This window comes from Gordionus sp. m RMFG-2023, chromosome 4, assembly GCF_954871325.1.
Source record: "Gordionus sp. m RMFG-2023 chromosome 4, tfGorSpeb1-WG-v2, whole genome shotgun sequence".
Classification (NCBI taxonomy): Eukaryota; Metazoa; Nematomorpha; class Gordioida; order Chordodea; family Parachordodidae; genus Gordionus; species Gordionus sp. m RMFG-2023.
In genome coordinates, this window is record NC_088778.1 from 18,772,510 (window position 1) to 18,787,767 (window position 15,258).

Consider the following 15,258-nt stretch of genomic DNA (forward strand, 5'->3'; position numbering starts at 1 on the left):
TTATTAAAAATAAAATATATAATTTTTTAAAAAAGTTATATCTAAAAACCATTTATTTTTATAAATAAAATCTTCATTTTTATGTTTAATTTTTTAATAATAATAATTAATTAATAAACATTCTGCCATATGGTTATTTTTTTTGCGCATTCTGTTTATAAGTGTGCGATAATCTCTTCAGAATCTGTTTTTAGTGAAATTGACAGTCCCCATATGATAAATTGGAAATTTTGGTATTTCTAAAAAAAAATCTTCGACATATTAATTTTAAATATTTATTTCAAATTTCATAATATATTTGTTTATTACTTATTATGTAAATAGATTAATGTTATTACTTATTATATAAATAAGTGATTTATCAATAAGAATATTTTATATACTTTTAAAATTGCAATTGAATTGAATATAAACTATAACTGATCATTATAATATATTTAAATGACATATGTTATGATCGTATAGTTAAATTATAGATGTTATACTAATAAAAAGTATATTAAAAATTAAGACCATTGCTTTACAGAAAGCAAAGTTAGATATAATATCGGATCGGTAATCGGCCGATATCAAATTAATATCGGGAATATCGGATCGGCCTCCAAGAAGTGGTATCGGTCACCCCTAATAATAAACTAATGAAATTTTATTAAAATAAAGTTTTACGTATTTTATTTGATGACTTTTTTTATAACTTATTTTGATGTTGACTTTAATTTTTATATTCTTAATTGTGGGAGTTGAAAATTTTCCAATGTTATTTAGACTCCAATCTTTTAGGAGAATTGATTTTGAATGTTTTTCTTTTCAAGCCTATAAAATTTAATTTTATTATATGTAGCATAGTGATTAAGCTATTTATTTTGGTATACTATATTTAACATTCACATATTTAGACATAGAAAGGTATAACATTATTTTTGTAAATTAAATATTTTTCTTAAAGGAAATTTAAGCTCTTAATCCATTTAAATTTTGCGCACTTAATAATTTGGCTATATTTCTAGTTATTTCTTTACCCACAAAGGCCAAAATATGGCAGATATAAATATTATAGCTGAATAATGGCTAAACTAATGCGTGCAAAAAATTGGTAAAGTATTGAGACACGACTTATTTCTTCCAGCTTTCTCCAGGGGTTATCTTTTCAAAGACACTCACTAAAAACTTGGTTTAGCCGTTTTTTAAATCAAAAAATGGAGCGATTACCCGACTGTAGTCATTATCTACTATATATTTTGCATTCAGAATATAAAAAGATTGACTGAAATCCACAGTTTTTTCCATGATCATAGTTGAGGAGATGAAATCACTCTTAACATCGCATTAAATCAGGAGCATAAATTATTGTAAAAAATTCTACTAATATACCTCTTTTGTTGTAGTGAATTCAATAACAAATCAACAAAATAAACATTGTTTCCCGCTGACCTGGGTAGAGAACTGCACGGGCTGTCCGTAGCCCGACCCGACCCGACTCGATTGGAGCCCCGGGTCGGGTTTGGACATCAACAAAAAATTTCTCGGGTTCGGGCTCGGGTCGGGTTATAAAAGCTGTCCGACCCGAAAACCCGACCCGACAATAAATAATAATATTAATACCTTAAATAGTCAGAATAATTTATAATATTAATTATAAAATCATATTATTTAATATTTATCACATTTTAGGATTAAAATGTCAATCATATTAACATGTCATGTCATTATTAATTATTATTTTATAAACCTAACAACCGGATACCAAACTATTTTATCACTAAATTGCGTGTTTCCCGTGAATTACAAGATAAGACATATTTTATGTACTAAAGATAAGTTTTATTCATTATTTAATATTTATTTATCTAGCCTATACATTGTCTTTTTTAACATTTGTTTTAAAAAATTTCCATATAAAATTTAAGATTGGGATTTGATTCAGGGGAACTTATTTCTATAATTTAAATTTCACTACCATAAATGTTAATCATCCTAGAAATTAAAAAATATTATATAAAATTGGTAATGATATTCTAAGTTACATTTATATATAAAATATAATCTTTACTTATTTCGTTTTGGTATTATTATTTTTTTATCTATCTACCTTAACATGAGTTGTAAATTTTCCAGCTAATTTTGGTTGTCAATATTTTAAAATATGGCAGACAAAAATTAGGAAATTAATACAAGATTCTCAAAGAAAATAAGATGTATACTGTGATATGTAAAATTTAAAACATGAATATTAAAAAGAATCTGTATCTGTATCTTTTGTCAAGAAAATGAAAAAGATACAAGATTCTTTTCAGAATTAAGGATCTTAGATACAGATATTAGTATCTTATTAAAAATGTCAAAATATACTGAGTACAAGATATAAAGGGATCTTGTATCATGTATCTTAGATACAAGTATTCGCAGTACTGCCCAACTCTGTTTATTTCAATCTAATTGATTAAAGTCATTTTAAATATTTTTTTTAGATTTTAGACACAGCCATATTAAAAAAATTATCTCAATGGATGCAAAATTAAAAAGAATTGGTGAAAAGATTAAGACAAAAGAGTATGAAGTAAGGGAGAATCTTAATGGAAAATCCGATGTATGGAAGAAATTTTCATTTATATATGATTAAAATAAAGAAAAGCTTAATTATGTCATTTGTATTATATGCAAATTTATTTATGTATATAATTCAATAACAACAGGTTAGATATTTATACATAAAATATGATCTTATTAAATTATTTTAGGCACAAATCAACTTAAAAGACATAAATGTGTATATACAAGTACAAGTACAACAGCAGAGAGTAAAAAGACACAATTAACAATTGATAGTCTTTTTAGTACTGATCCGAAAAAACTCAAAAGTTGTACAAAATTGAAAAAAGAGTAAAGGTGCTTACTATGTTTTGTGGACGTGATTTGAGATCATTTGATACAATTCATGGGGAAGGTTTTGTTGATTGTTGCCAATATTTTGCCAAAATTGGTTCAATATATGGAAATATTGATGTTAAAAGCATCATTCCAAATCCTACGACAATTTCTAGAAATTCAGTAGATACTGCTGATGGTATCTGCAATAAATTATTTCCTATATTAAACTCATATATGAAAAAGGATCGATGTGCTGGTAACAAATTTATGAAAATATGGTTAAATTATTAATAATTTTTTATAGCCACCACAGACCTTTGGACTGATGATTATAAAAAAATATCATGTGTAACTCTAACAATTCATTTTATAAATGATTCCTGGAAACTAAATAAAAATGTATTGTTTACATGCAAATTTGAAGAGGAAAAAAAGACAGGGGAAAATATCAAAAAGGAAATTATTAGAAATTTCACCTTGTTAGGTATTGATTTCATTAAAAATATTTATAAAAATTCCATGTATTCTTTGTATCAGGATACAGCAGGGCCTATTTATCGGAAATTCCAATTATTACCGACCAAGGAGCTAATATGATTAAAGCTTTTGAAAATCATAAGCGTTTAAATTGTGCTTCTCATCTATTAAATACAGTATTGAAAAATACTTTTGATAACAAAAATATTGAATCTTGTTCGGAGATAAATCAATGTTTTAATGACTGTAAAAGTTTAGTAACGTATATGAAACAGAGTGGGTATGTTAAATTAACTTTTTAATAAAATATATCATTACATTTTAGATTAGTTAATCGCCTAGATAAAACTCTCCACATGTGTGTTGAGACTAGGTGGAATAGTAGGTTGAATATGATTGAATCGATCTTTAATCAATTTAATGACATATTGGAAATCCTCAATTCCAGAGGAGAGTCGATTAGACTTGAAAATATTGATTTTGAAATGATGAGGGATCTGATCAAGTTTCTGACGCCTTATAAAATTGCGAGTGATGAACTTGAGAGTGATTTAAAACCTACTATTCACAAAGTTATTTTATGTTATCATAAAATATTGAGTTTTTTAGCTAATCCTAGCTTACTATCAGGTAAACCAGCTTTCATTAAGATGCCGGAAAATATTGGTGGATAAATTTAAAATAGATTTATTCCACCAAATTTCGACGTTTTTGTGCCCAAAATTTCGGGATATGAAAATGTTATCCCGGGAACATTATAAAGATTTGTGTCAACATATCAACACGTTGATTAATGCAGAGAAAATCAACAGAGATGTGATTGAGCAAAAGTCTTTAAACAACTCACCATCTAACTCGTGCTCAACCGATAGAGTAGTAAATAAAGGTTTATTAAATTAATAATAAAATTATTTATTAAAAAATAATAAAGTAAATATATATCTTAATATTAATGAATATTTTTTTCTTAAGAAACTACAGAGGTGGTAGATACGTTTTTGGACTTCTCTCTATGGGAGGCTGACAATGCGTATTCTGATGCTAGCGCCGAAGTTGACGAGCTAAAAAAACACCTAGATCCGAATTATGTATTGATGACGATATTTTAAAATGGTGGAAAACAAACCATTATGAGTTTCCAAATTTAAGTATTTTAGCTCTTAAATTCCTGGCTATCCCTGCTTCGTCGGCTAGCAGTGAAAGGGCGTTTTCAGCTACTGGTAGGGCCTTTGAGGAGAGAAGGACTCGTTTAAAGCCAGATAAACTGGATGCCTCTTTATTTATATATCATAATTATTCACTTTGTGATAATTTTGATAATGATATTGATGAGGTCAATATAATATAATATGTTCATTATATTTTTTATATATTTATTAACTTTTATATCATATCTATATTCGCGTAAATGATGCTTATTGTATTATATAATCGTTATAATTTTTAAATTCGCTTGTATATTAATCGTTTTATAATATTTTTTACAAATTTAATAAAATGCAACTTAATATATATCTTGAATAGATTATGGCCGTCAAATAAACTTTTATTTAAGGTGGCTGAACTGAATAAATACACATAAATTTTTTTTTGGTTATTATAATATTAAAACTTAAATTGCAAAATTTTATTCGGGTCGGGCTCTGGTCGGGTTGGACTAAAAAATGTGTGCTCGGGCTCGGGTCGGGCTTGGACAAAAAAATTTTTTAAATTCGGGCTCGGGTTGCGAAAAAATTACTTTGCAGTTCTCTAGACCTGGGGCTACACTTGTGTCGAATTAAATTTTTTAAAGTTCTTTTTAATGTTTTTCTATATAAAATTTATATATATTTTTTTTTTATATAATTTTTAATATATTCTTATTTGTTTTTTTTTAATATATTTTATTTTATTCATATTTGTATTTAATTTTTAATTTATTTTCCATGGTAGTAAATGCTTTATCTTTTAAAAGGTTTCAATTTTAAAAAATAAATACAAATAGGAATAATACGGCTTTTTAAAAATAAAAAATTTGCTATAAAAAAGATCGAAATTGCATAAAAATCACATTCGATTTACTTATGAAAGGTTTTTTACAAAAATATTTAAAATTTTAGGTAAAATTTGATCAAAAAATTTATTTGAGCATTCTCAAAGGATCTTCTTTTTAAAAAAAATTTCTGCGATAGAAATCTGTTAATATTTTTCTTGAAATAAATAAATACCTTTTATTAAAAAAAATAAAAAATTAAAATAAAAATGAGCCTTTATAAATATATTTAAATGTTGGATATAAAACCATAAATTATAATGTAAATCAATGTTCAAAGCCCAATAAAAACCAGCATCAAGTTGCTTTTAGGAAATATAGACTAATCAATTATCTTTAGAAAAAGAAAGTCATTACAGCCTTAGTTCAACTCTTAATAAGAGGGGCTGATATTGATAAATAACTGGATTTAGTTTAAATATGTTAAATTATTTAATGAGTTGAAAGCGATAAATGTAATTATTATGTTTTAATTAATTTATGATCATAATTAAATGAATATTTTTTTAAACTTGTTTCATATGAATATCCTTGGAAAGGGCGATATTTAGTAATGCACGTAAAAAATAATTTTGTGAACAGAGTAGATGGTTAATCTCAGAGTCATGACTGAATGTTAGATTTGTAATAATCATACCACAATACCTTACACAGCATTTGATCCCATCAACAATATTAAATTTTAATTTATGAAATATATTTCCACAAGCATGTATCATCTGAATTCCTCTGTCTTTCTTCCTATCAACAGACTTATCAATTGGACGATTAAATAAAAAATAGTCTAATTGATATAGCAAGCTACAAGCAGAAGTACAGCCTTATCAAATAAAGTAATATAAAATTAAGAAATAAAATGTATTACCCAATTCAATCATTGAATTTCTATTGTCTTGATCAAATGATAGTTTAAATAAAGAAGTTAACGCGGAAACTGGTGGTTTTATTATATTTATCTTATCATTTATATCAATGTCAGAATTAATCATTTTAGAAGCTGTAATTAAATATAAAATATAGTCATTTAAAACTTTATCACCTTCTATAAAATCAATATCCGATTCGCTATAAATATTTACATGATGTTCTCTAAAATTTGTATCCACCAAAATCTCTTCATGCTTAATAAAATAATTTATTTAATTAAAAAAACATTAAACTAACTTTTAAACCAGAATGTTTGATATAAGTCGTGAAAACAAGGTTAGATATTTTGACAATGATTTCAATCAAAAAGTATAAATAAGTATTTAATTGGTTCAATAACTCAATAATTTTTTGAGTACCTTTGTTGTGATTATACAATGACGAACAAATTTTAGGTTTTAATATAACGAGATTTTTTAAGGCGATGCAAGCTAATTTGTTAATATCGACTTGTCTCCCATACCAAACATTTAATGCTACATTTGCGAGAGAAATGGAATTCGTACAATCATAGTTTATAGTATTTAGATCAACGTCTTGGAAAACCTTATTAAATATGGTTCCAATATCAAATTGGTATATAAAGGTTATTAGCCAAGAAGTGACTCCTGAACAAAGGCCTTTTTTTAAAAAATAAAATATAAAAAATATCGAACCTGAATTATTCAATAATTGACAACTATTTTCATCTTTAGATAACTCTGATAATTTTTTAATTGTTTCTACCTGATCGTTTCCTCCAATCATGTATAAAAGTCGAGTTATCGATTCAATCTTATTAAATTTATAAGCAACAATATTTAAAAATATAACAAACTTTATGTTGCAATTTCATAATATCTTCCGTTTTGTGATCATATGGAAAATTTGGTTCAATGCAATCTTTTACACCTTTAAAATAAAATAAACAACTAAGTGTAATGTTTAAATATTTAATTTTACATAAAAATTATGAAGATATTGTGAAAACCCCTTTAATTTATGTTGTTTCATTTACATTTCAAGTCAATTTTACTCAAAAATCTAGCATCAAATGTCTTTCTTTGCTTATCTATTCCATTCATTAAAGATTGGCTGGTAGAGGGTGGAGTAACTTGTAAAAATATTTTTAAGGATCAGTTTGGAATTAAGGAAAATTAATAAAAACTTAGAATTAAACAAATTATGTCTTTTTCCATCATAAAAAAATTATTAACGGTTTAGCCGAGAGATCTATTCAAAAATTTCCAAAGTTCTATTTGGAGCTACCTTTACCCCTCTAATCGAAATTTATTTGTAAAAACTATAAAATCAAAATACGATTTAAAAAGGATTAACCTTGTATCAAAAAAATATATCAATAATATCAAAGGTCTCTCTACACATTTTCTAGTAGGAATTTAACGTTTTAGGTATATTATTTGATTTCCTAATATATCATTATATCTGTAGAAATATTTTTAAAAATATGCCAGACAAAGCCCGAGAAATTTAATAATCATTTTTTTTATAAAGTTTTCATTATATAATAAGAATAATATAAAAAAGAAGAGTATCTGAAAAGATATATGAATAAATATATTTACATTTAAAAAACAGATTTTCAGTGATATTCCCATCAGTTTGAGTACCAATATGTTGTTTTTCTTTATCATATAAGGTAATATGATTTGATACAATTTGGGTTTGATCTTTTAATAAGTGATTATCATCGAAACACTAAATAATATATTCATTGTTAAATTTATAAGTAATTTACAACTTCCTTTCGCAATTCCTTATAACTATTCATATTTTTTCTTGCATAATAAAATTGTGTTAAAACATTCATAATATTGTTCGGAATAAAAGGTTCAAGCAAAAATGTTATTTCATAATTTTGACTGTTATTTATTATAACATTTAAATCTGTTTCCTACAAAATTGTTAAATTTTTATAATTATCAGACATTTAATGACGATGAATAATAGTGATTTAGTTCCTTATTATTATTATTAGTATGTATAATAAAAATATTTATTATTTAAAATAAAAAAAATTGATTATAATTTTTAAAAAATGATTCAAATAAATTTTCATTATTCGTACACGATTCACATTTTATGAATATGACCCTCACCCTAATATTTTGATTATCAATTTGAGCCATCTAAAGGTCTCTCGATCATTATGAAACTTATTTATTTTCAAATATGTTTATTTTTCATAATAAAGAATATGAATAAAAAATAAGCAATATTTTAAAATTTGTTAGGAGTAATTGTCAGTCACATTTCTCTAACTTTCATATAAAAACTTCTTATATAAAGAATTTTCATCAAAATATTACGACTGAAAAAAATTATGGCTATTTTATGATTGCATGATGATTTTTATTTATTTTAGAGTTCAAAAAATGTTTACCACTACAAGAATATAATTTAGCAATGAGTGGAGATTAAAAAAAATTTTTTGAGTTATTGTTTGAATATTTATTAAATTATCTATTATAAAAATATTAGGCATTAAAAGAATTTAATTATAAGCAATAATTTAATTATAGCATTTCTAAACCACAATTATCGCTCCAAAATTATTCATCATACTTTGTTTAATATATAATAATATATTTATTTTCATTTTATATTTAGATTCATATTTAAGAGGAAAATACATAAACTGGCTATTATTTCTAAATTAAAAATTATATCTATTTTAATAATCCTCAAAAAACGTCAATCAAATTTAGCGAATAGTATTCTTTTAAATATATTTGTCCTATAAAAATCTTTATACCTTATTCGGGCCAATGATAATATCATACTAAATTAAAACATTCATACACTTACCATTTCATTCACTTCAGATATCAAAGCAATGATCTAACAATCAAATATAATTTTTTCAGTTTTTTTAAAATTATATTATTTTTTATAAATTAAATTCTTCAACAAGACCCAACTACCAAAATATGAAAAAAACAAACCAAGTTAAAAAGCAGAATGAGCAAAATGCATTGTTACCATCATTCCAGTATGTGATGCTATAGAAAACTTTAAAAGCTATTCATATGCCAGTTCCAACAGAACATTGGGAGAAGGTATTATTATTTATTTTTTTGTCTTTAGCTTTCACCTTTTCTGTTGGTAAGCTCCTTCAACATCTCTCTCCACTTTATGTTATTAATACAATCTCTTTTATCTAATTTATACTTCTTTATATTGGCTCTAACTTTATGGCCCCATTGAAGTTTTGGCCTTCCTCTTTTACGTTTGCCCATCACTTCCAAACTCTTAACTTTATTTCCTATATAGTTCATAGGCCTTCTCATTGTGTGCCCATACCACCTAAGTCTATTTACCACTAACTTAGTCTTAATGGGCACTACCTTTAAACTACTTAGTATTCTTGTACTGCGCACTTTATCCTTTCTTGTTACCCCAGCAATCATCCTTAGCATTCTCATCTCCATGGTTTGTAGACTTCTCTCGTCTGATTCTTTGGTTGGCCATGTTTCCGAACTATATAGAATAGTTGGTTGTATTATGGAACTGTAAATTTTTCCCTTTAATTTGTGTGGGATTCTTTTATCAAATAGCACTCCAGATAAAGATCTCTACTTTAGCCACCCTTGATTAATCTTACTTTTTATCTCTTTTTCTATTGTGCCGTTTGTTTGTATAGTGGAGCCCAAATATTTGCAGCTTTCAATTGCCGATATCTGCCATTCATTTATATCAATACTCTCTGTTTCATCTCCTCCTATCACCATATACTCCGTCTTTTCTCTATTTACTTTTAATCCGTGCGTTTCTATATATATTTATCCAACTCACTAGTCTTTCTTTCATTTCATCCTTAGATTCGGCAAGTATCACAATATCATCTGCAAATATCATATTCCACGGGACTGTTTGAGGTATAGACTGTGCTAATACATCTATTACTGTAATGAAGAGAAGTGGGCTGAGAGCTGACCCTTGATGAACTCCTTCGGCTATTGTGAGCTGAAGTACCTGTTGTGCTACGGACCATTGTTGTATGGCCCATATACATATCCTGTATTATTCTTATATATTTTTCGGGAAAATTTTTGTGGCGTAGCGCCCACCAGATAAGTTTTCTTGGGATTCTATCAAAGGCCTTTTCTAGATCGAGAAAGACCATGTGTAGCTTTTTGTTCTTTTCCCTGTATTTTTCACTCATTTGCCTAATTGCGTGGATAGCATCGGTTGTTGATCTACCAGGCATAAAGCCAAATTGAGTCTCTCCTATTACGATTATATCTCTTAATCTTTTTTCTATTATTTTTTCGTATAGTTTTAGACAGTGTGATATTAGTTTTATGCCCCTGTAATTTTGATAATTATGTGGATCCCCTTTATTTTTGAAGATAGGAACTAGATAGCTCTGCCTCCATTTTTGGGGAACCTCTTCATTTCCAAGTATCTTATTGTATAGATTTGTGAGGAGATGTATTCCATCATCTCCTAGTGCTTTAAGGCTTTCTATTGGAATATCGTCTGGACCCCTAGCTTTGTTGTTTTTCATATGCTTGAGGCATGTGATTATTTCTTGTTGTGTTATAGGTTGTACAAGGTTTTGACAAGGGGAGTGTTCGTCTAGATGCAGTATGTGCGGATTAAAGTATTATAAATTTAGATATTAATATATTTTTAGATTGCACAAAAATATTTTGAGAAACATGGATTTCCATATTGCCTTGGCTCATTAGATGATAAGCGCATAAAAATAATAAGTCCTGCAAAATCTGGAACCCTTTTTTACAATTATAGATCCTTTAAATCAATTGCTTGGTTTAGCTTATAGCAATTGCAAATTTATATATGGAAAACAAAATGATGGTGGCACTTTCAGAAATAGTACTTTATATCAAAGTAAATTTTTAATAACTATTAATAATTTTTAATTATTTTAGAATTCGAAAATCAAACACTTTTTATTCCTCCTCCTAAACTTGTATCAAATAATATCATTGTCTGATCTAGCCTTCTCCTTAAAAAACCTATGATATCCTATGAAAAATACCAGTCCAGAAGAAAAACATTGTAAGTAAAGTAGTGATTGAATACACATTTGGCATAACTACTGATAAGTTTGCCATTCATTCTAAAGCTATCAGTTGAAAATGCCTATAAAATATATTATTTATTATGATAAAATTGAATACACACTTATACCTATTCCGAAAATTTAGGGATCAGTAGAATTTTAAATGCATCAAATACCAAGAGAAATAAGACATTTATTTAAAGACTATTTTAATTCTTGAATTTATGTATAAATTTAATATTTTATATCATTATATATTAAGCTAGCTGATAGCCCATTAAGATTGATGGGGAATCATAATTTTCTCCTTTATTTGATGATGGATGAATCATAAATTTTTATATCTTATGAGATAATTCAGGAATTTATATTTATTTAGATGAGGGGTTATTCTAAAATTTTCCATTTTTTTTATAAAATATGTTTATGAAGTAAATTATTTAGTAATTTTAATTTATGTGCACAATAAAAAATCATTTAAACTAAATTTTTATTTATATATTTGCAATTTATAATCTAAAAAATATTTCATAAACATATTATCAAAAATAATTAAAAATTTTAGAATAACCTCTTATCTAATTAAATATAAATTTCTGAATAAGATCTCATAAAATAGGAAAATTTCTAATTTATCTATCATTGAATAAAGGAGAAAATTTGAATTCCCTATCATTCTTGATGGGCTAAATATAATCTTTAGCACTGCCTAACCTACTATTGACTCTTAACCAAGTTCAAGAATCTATGAGTTATGGATTCTTCTTTTTATCTGACTATTTAGATTTTTAATTTTTATATGTAAATTTTAACTATATAGATGAATAACAATGAAAAATACAAATTTTCTTTCACCTAATAATCCTATCCTTTCAATAAAAGAGGTAACCTTATTTCCCATATTTTTTTAATTTAATATTCATTTATTTTTATTTCAATTATATCTTAACAATAATAAAGGATACGTAAACCTATCATTGACCCTTAACAAAATTTTTCGTGACTAGGTATATATTTTTCATTTTATCAGACTTTAGATTTTTATAAGAAATTTATACCCTAATTTTTTGTGACATAATAATTTACTGTTATTTATATTTTTTAAGTTATCTGCATCATTTTATAAGATAAAAATTAATATTTTAAATAGAAATAAATAATAATTAAACAAAATATAAAACCTTTTTGGAAATGAGAATAGAGGCAAATAAATATATAATCATTTTGTTTGGATATAATTATAGATATAAATTATATATTTTTTAATTTGATCTTTTCTCTGCCTCTGTGAGATTTAATTAAAATTGACATCCTAAAATAAATAGAAAATAATGTTACATCTTTTTTAAAGATTGGATTCCTAGGTATATAAGAATTTATATTCTTCATTGATTATCTATATAAAATAATATAGCTAATTTAAAAAATATATAAATAACATAGTAAATTATTATGTCAAGAATTAGGGTAAAAATTTACTCATAAAAATCTAAAGTCAGATAAAATGAAAAGTATATACTTGAGACACATTAAAATTTTTGTATTGATTAAGGGTCAATGATAGGTTTGATGGTGCATAATAGAAAAAATAAATTATTACAAATCCTTTATTGGTGGGATAAAATATTGAAATTTGTACTAAAATTAATGAAAAAATAATTTAGGAAATAAGGTTACCTCTTTAATTGAAAGGATAGTATTATTTGGTAAAAGAGAATTATAATTTTTGTTATTCACCTATATACTTAAAATTTTATTAAAATTAAAAATCTAAATCAGATAAAAAGAAAAATCCATGCTCATGACTTATAAATTCTTGGACACCAATGATCAATATAATATTTACCCCTTTTAGACCCCCTGCTTTATAAATATACAGTTATATGTTTTTAAGATTGATCATTTAAATAAAAAAGGCATTTAAAAGCTACTCTATAACACTTTATTATTATAAGATAAATTTGATATGATTCGTGCTTGCACTAGACGATTTAGGAAAAAATACATTTTCCATAATATTAATCCATTAGTGGAGCAAAATAACTATACCTAAAACAAATTATTTGTTATTCGATTCAATTTGATTCGATTCGTATTTTACAAATACGAATAACACAATTATTCGAATCAATAATTTTTTATCTATTATTCGATCGAATTATTCGAGAGTATTCGATTAAAATAATTTATATTAATAAATATCGAAAAATAATCATATATTATTAGTGGAATAATGAAGAAACATTTTATATTTCTAAATGTTGTTAACAGCTGTTTTTATTCGAATAATTCTTAATACAAGATTAACTTCCGAAAATTGTTTTATGATGAACGAAGAAAGTATTTATTTATATGTAATTTATAACACATATACAATTATAAATAACTAGCAGCTATCCCGTCAAGAATGACGGGCGAACCAGATATTTCTCCTTTGTTTGATGATGGAGCAATCATAAATTTGACTTTTTGCAAAAACATTGTGTTTAAAAAATTTGTTGTTGGTATATTTGTCTTCTACATGATATGAATATTATATTGATTTTTCTACATTATATATTACTAATAAAATTTGTTTGTCTTTTATCCATAGTTAAATTTTACAAAATAAATTTAATATGCTATCTTTTTTAATTTACGGTTAAATAAAATTTTCGAATTGAATCGAATATTTGACGAATCGAATCGAATAATTATTTTATTATTCGTACGAATACGAATAATTCCATTATTCAATTTAAACGAATACGAATAATTCCATTATTCGATTCGTATTATTGTAGGTATAAACATAACTGTGTTCCTGCGAATTTAATATGCCAATTTCGTCAATCTTTAAATTTTTTAGCCGAAAGACCTTCAGATGGTAAATTCACCCATTGTTGTCATAAGAGTAAAGTCAAACTTATATAATATCCTGAATATTTAAGAAATCTTTTTATTTAACCCTTTAAACCCCTTGCTCAAAAATTTTATGCGTCATATTCGTTTTACAATAGTTCTATTGCCTTTGCATCTCTAGAAGCAGGGATGTGAACCCTTCGACAAAAAAAGGGTTCGGGTCCGGTAATAAATTTAAAAAGGACCCGGGTCCAGGGTTCGGGTCCGGGTTCAGAGGAAACATAAAAATAATGACTCAAAATAAGACTTTTTTTCATTCATTTTATTATACTTTAATATATACATATTTAAAATTCAAAATGAGATAATTTATATTATAAATATTTTATTCAATCGCACAATCATGATATCTTCTAAAATATCATCCTTCAGATTTCCACGTAAATTAGTCAACGATGAAAATCCATGTTCTACGCTTACCTAAAATAGATAGTCATTTTTATAATACATAAATTATTGTACTTGTGTCGCCGGTACAGCCATGACGATTCTAGAAAAGGTATATTTGAAGAATTTTCCTCCCAGAATTTTAAAATGTTTGCATCTCTATTTATTCTCATAACTTCCGAGAACTTTTCTATTAAAGATACAATAGATATTTTTTGCTCCTTTCTATCAGATGATAATTTAATTTTTTTTTCTCTATCTAATATTAAAATTTCCAGATCATCAATATCGTTATCATTATCAATGTTATCGCTACAACCAGTAGATATTGTTGTAACCACCAATGTATTGTAAATAATAGAGTTTTAGGTATGCCATAAATCTTCAAGATGGTCTATAGCCATTTGTTTTTGCTCACTACTTAATAAAACCTGATATCGCGGGTCTAAATATATCGAAGCATATACAACACTATTTTGTAAATATTGTTGCTCTCTTATTTTCGTATTTTCTAATACTTCATTTGAAAAAGAACTTGTTAATCTCCCTAACTCTAATCGACATCTTAACCATATGCCATAAAAATCCGATAAACATAATTTGCTTGCACTTTTAATGTTGTTATTTTTAAAGG

General features: G+C 25.8%; 1 protein-coding gene across 5 annotated transcripts in view; it reads right to left on the minus strand.

Annotated features, from left to right (window-relative positions):
* Positions 1-15,258, minus strand: part of LOC135929181 (putative uncharacterized protein DDB_G0282133) — a 71,761-nt gene that overhangs the window by 39,433 nt on the left and 17,070 nt on the right. For 4 of the 5 annotated variants that reach the window (XM_065465722.1, XM_065465724.1, XM_065465723.1 and 1 more), the window contains 8 exons: positions 8,046-8,198; positions 7,870-8,002; positions 7,122-7,195; positions 6,961-7,078; positions 6,542-6,912; positions 6,417-6,498; positions 6,243-6,374; positions 5,890-6,197 (listed from right to left, as the gene is read on the minus strand). In XM_065465722.1, coding sequence (XP_065321794.1) covers positions 5,890-6,197; positions 6,243-6,374; positions 6,417-6,498; positions 6,542-6,912; positions 6,961-7,078; positions 7,122-7,195; positions 7,870-8,002; positions 8,046-8,198 — 1,371 coding nt within the window. The remainder of the gene's footprint in view (positions 1-5,889; positions 6,198-6,242; positions 6,375-6,416; positions 6,499-6,541; positions 6,913-6,960; positions 7,079-7,121; positions 7,196-7,869; positions 8,003-8,045; positions 8,199-15,258) is intronic. The other variant, XM_065465726.1, reaches the window with a different exon arrangement.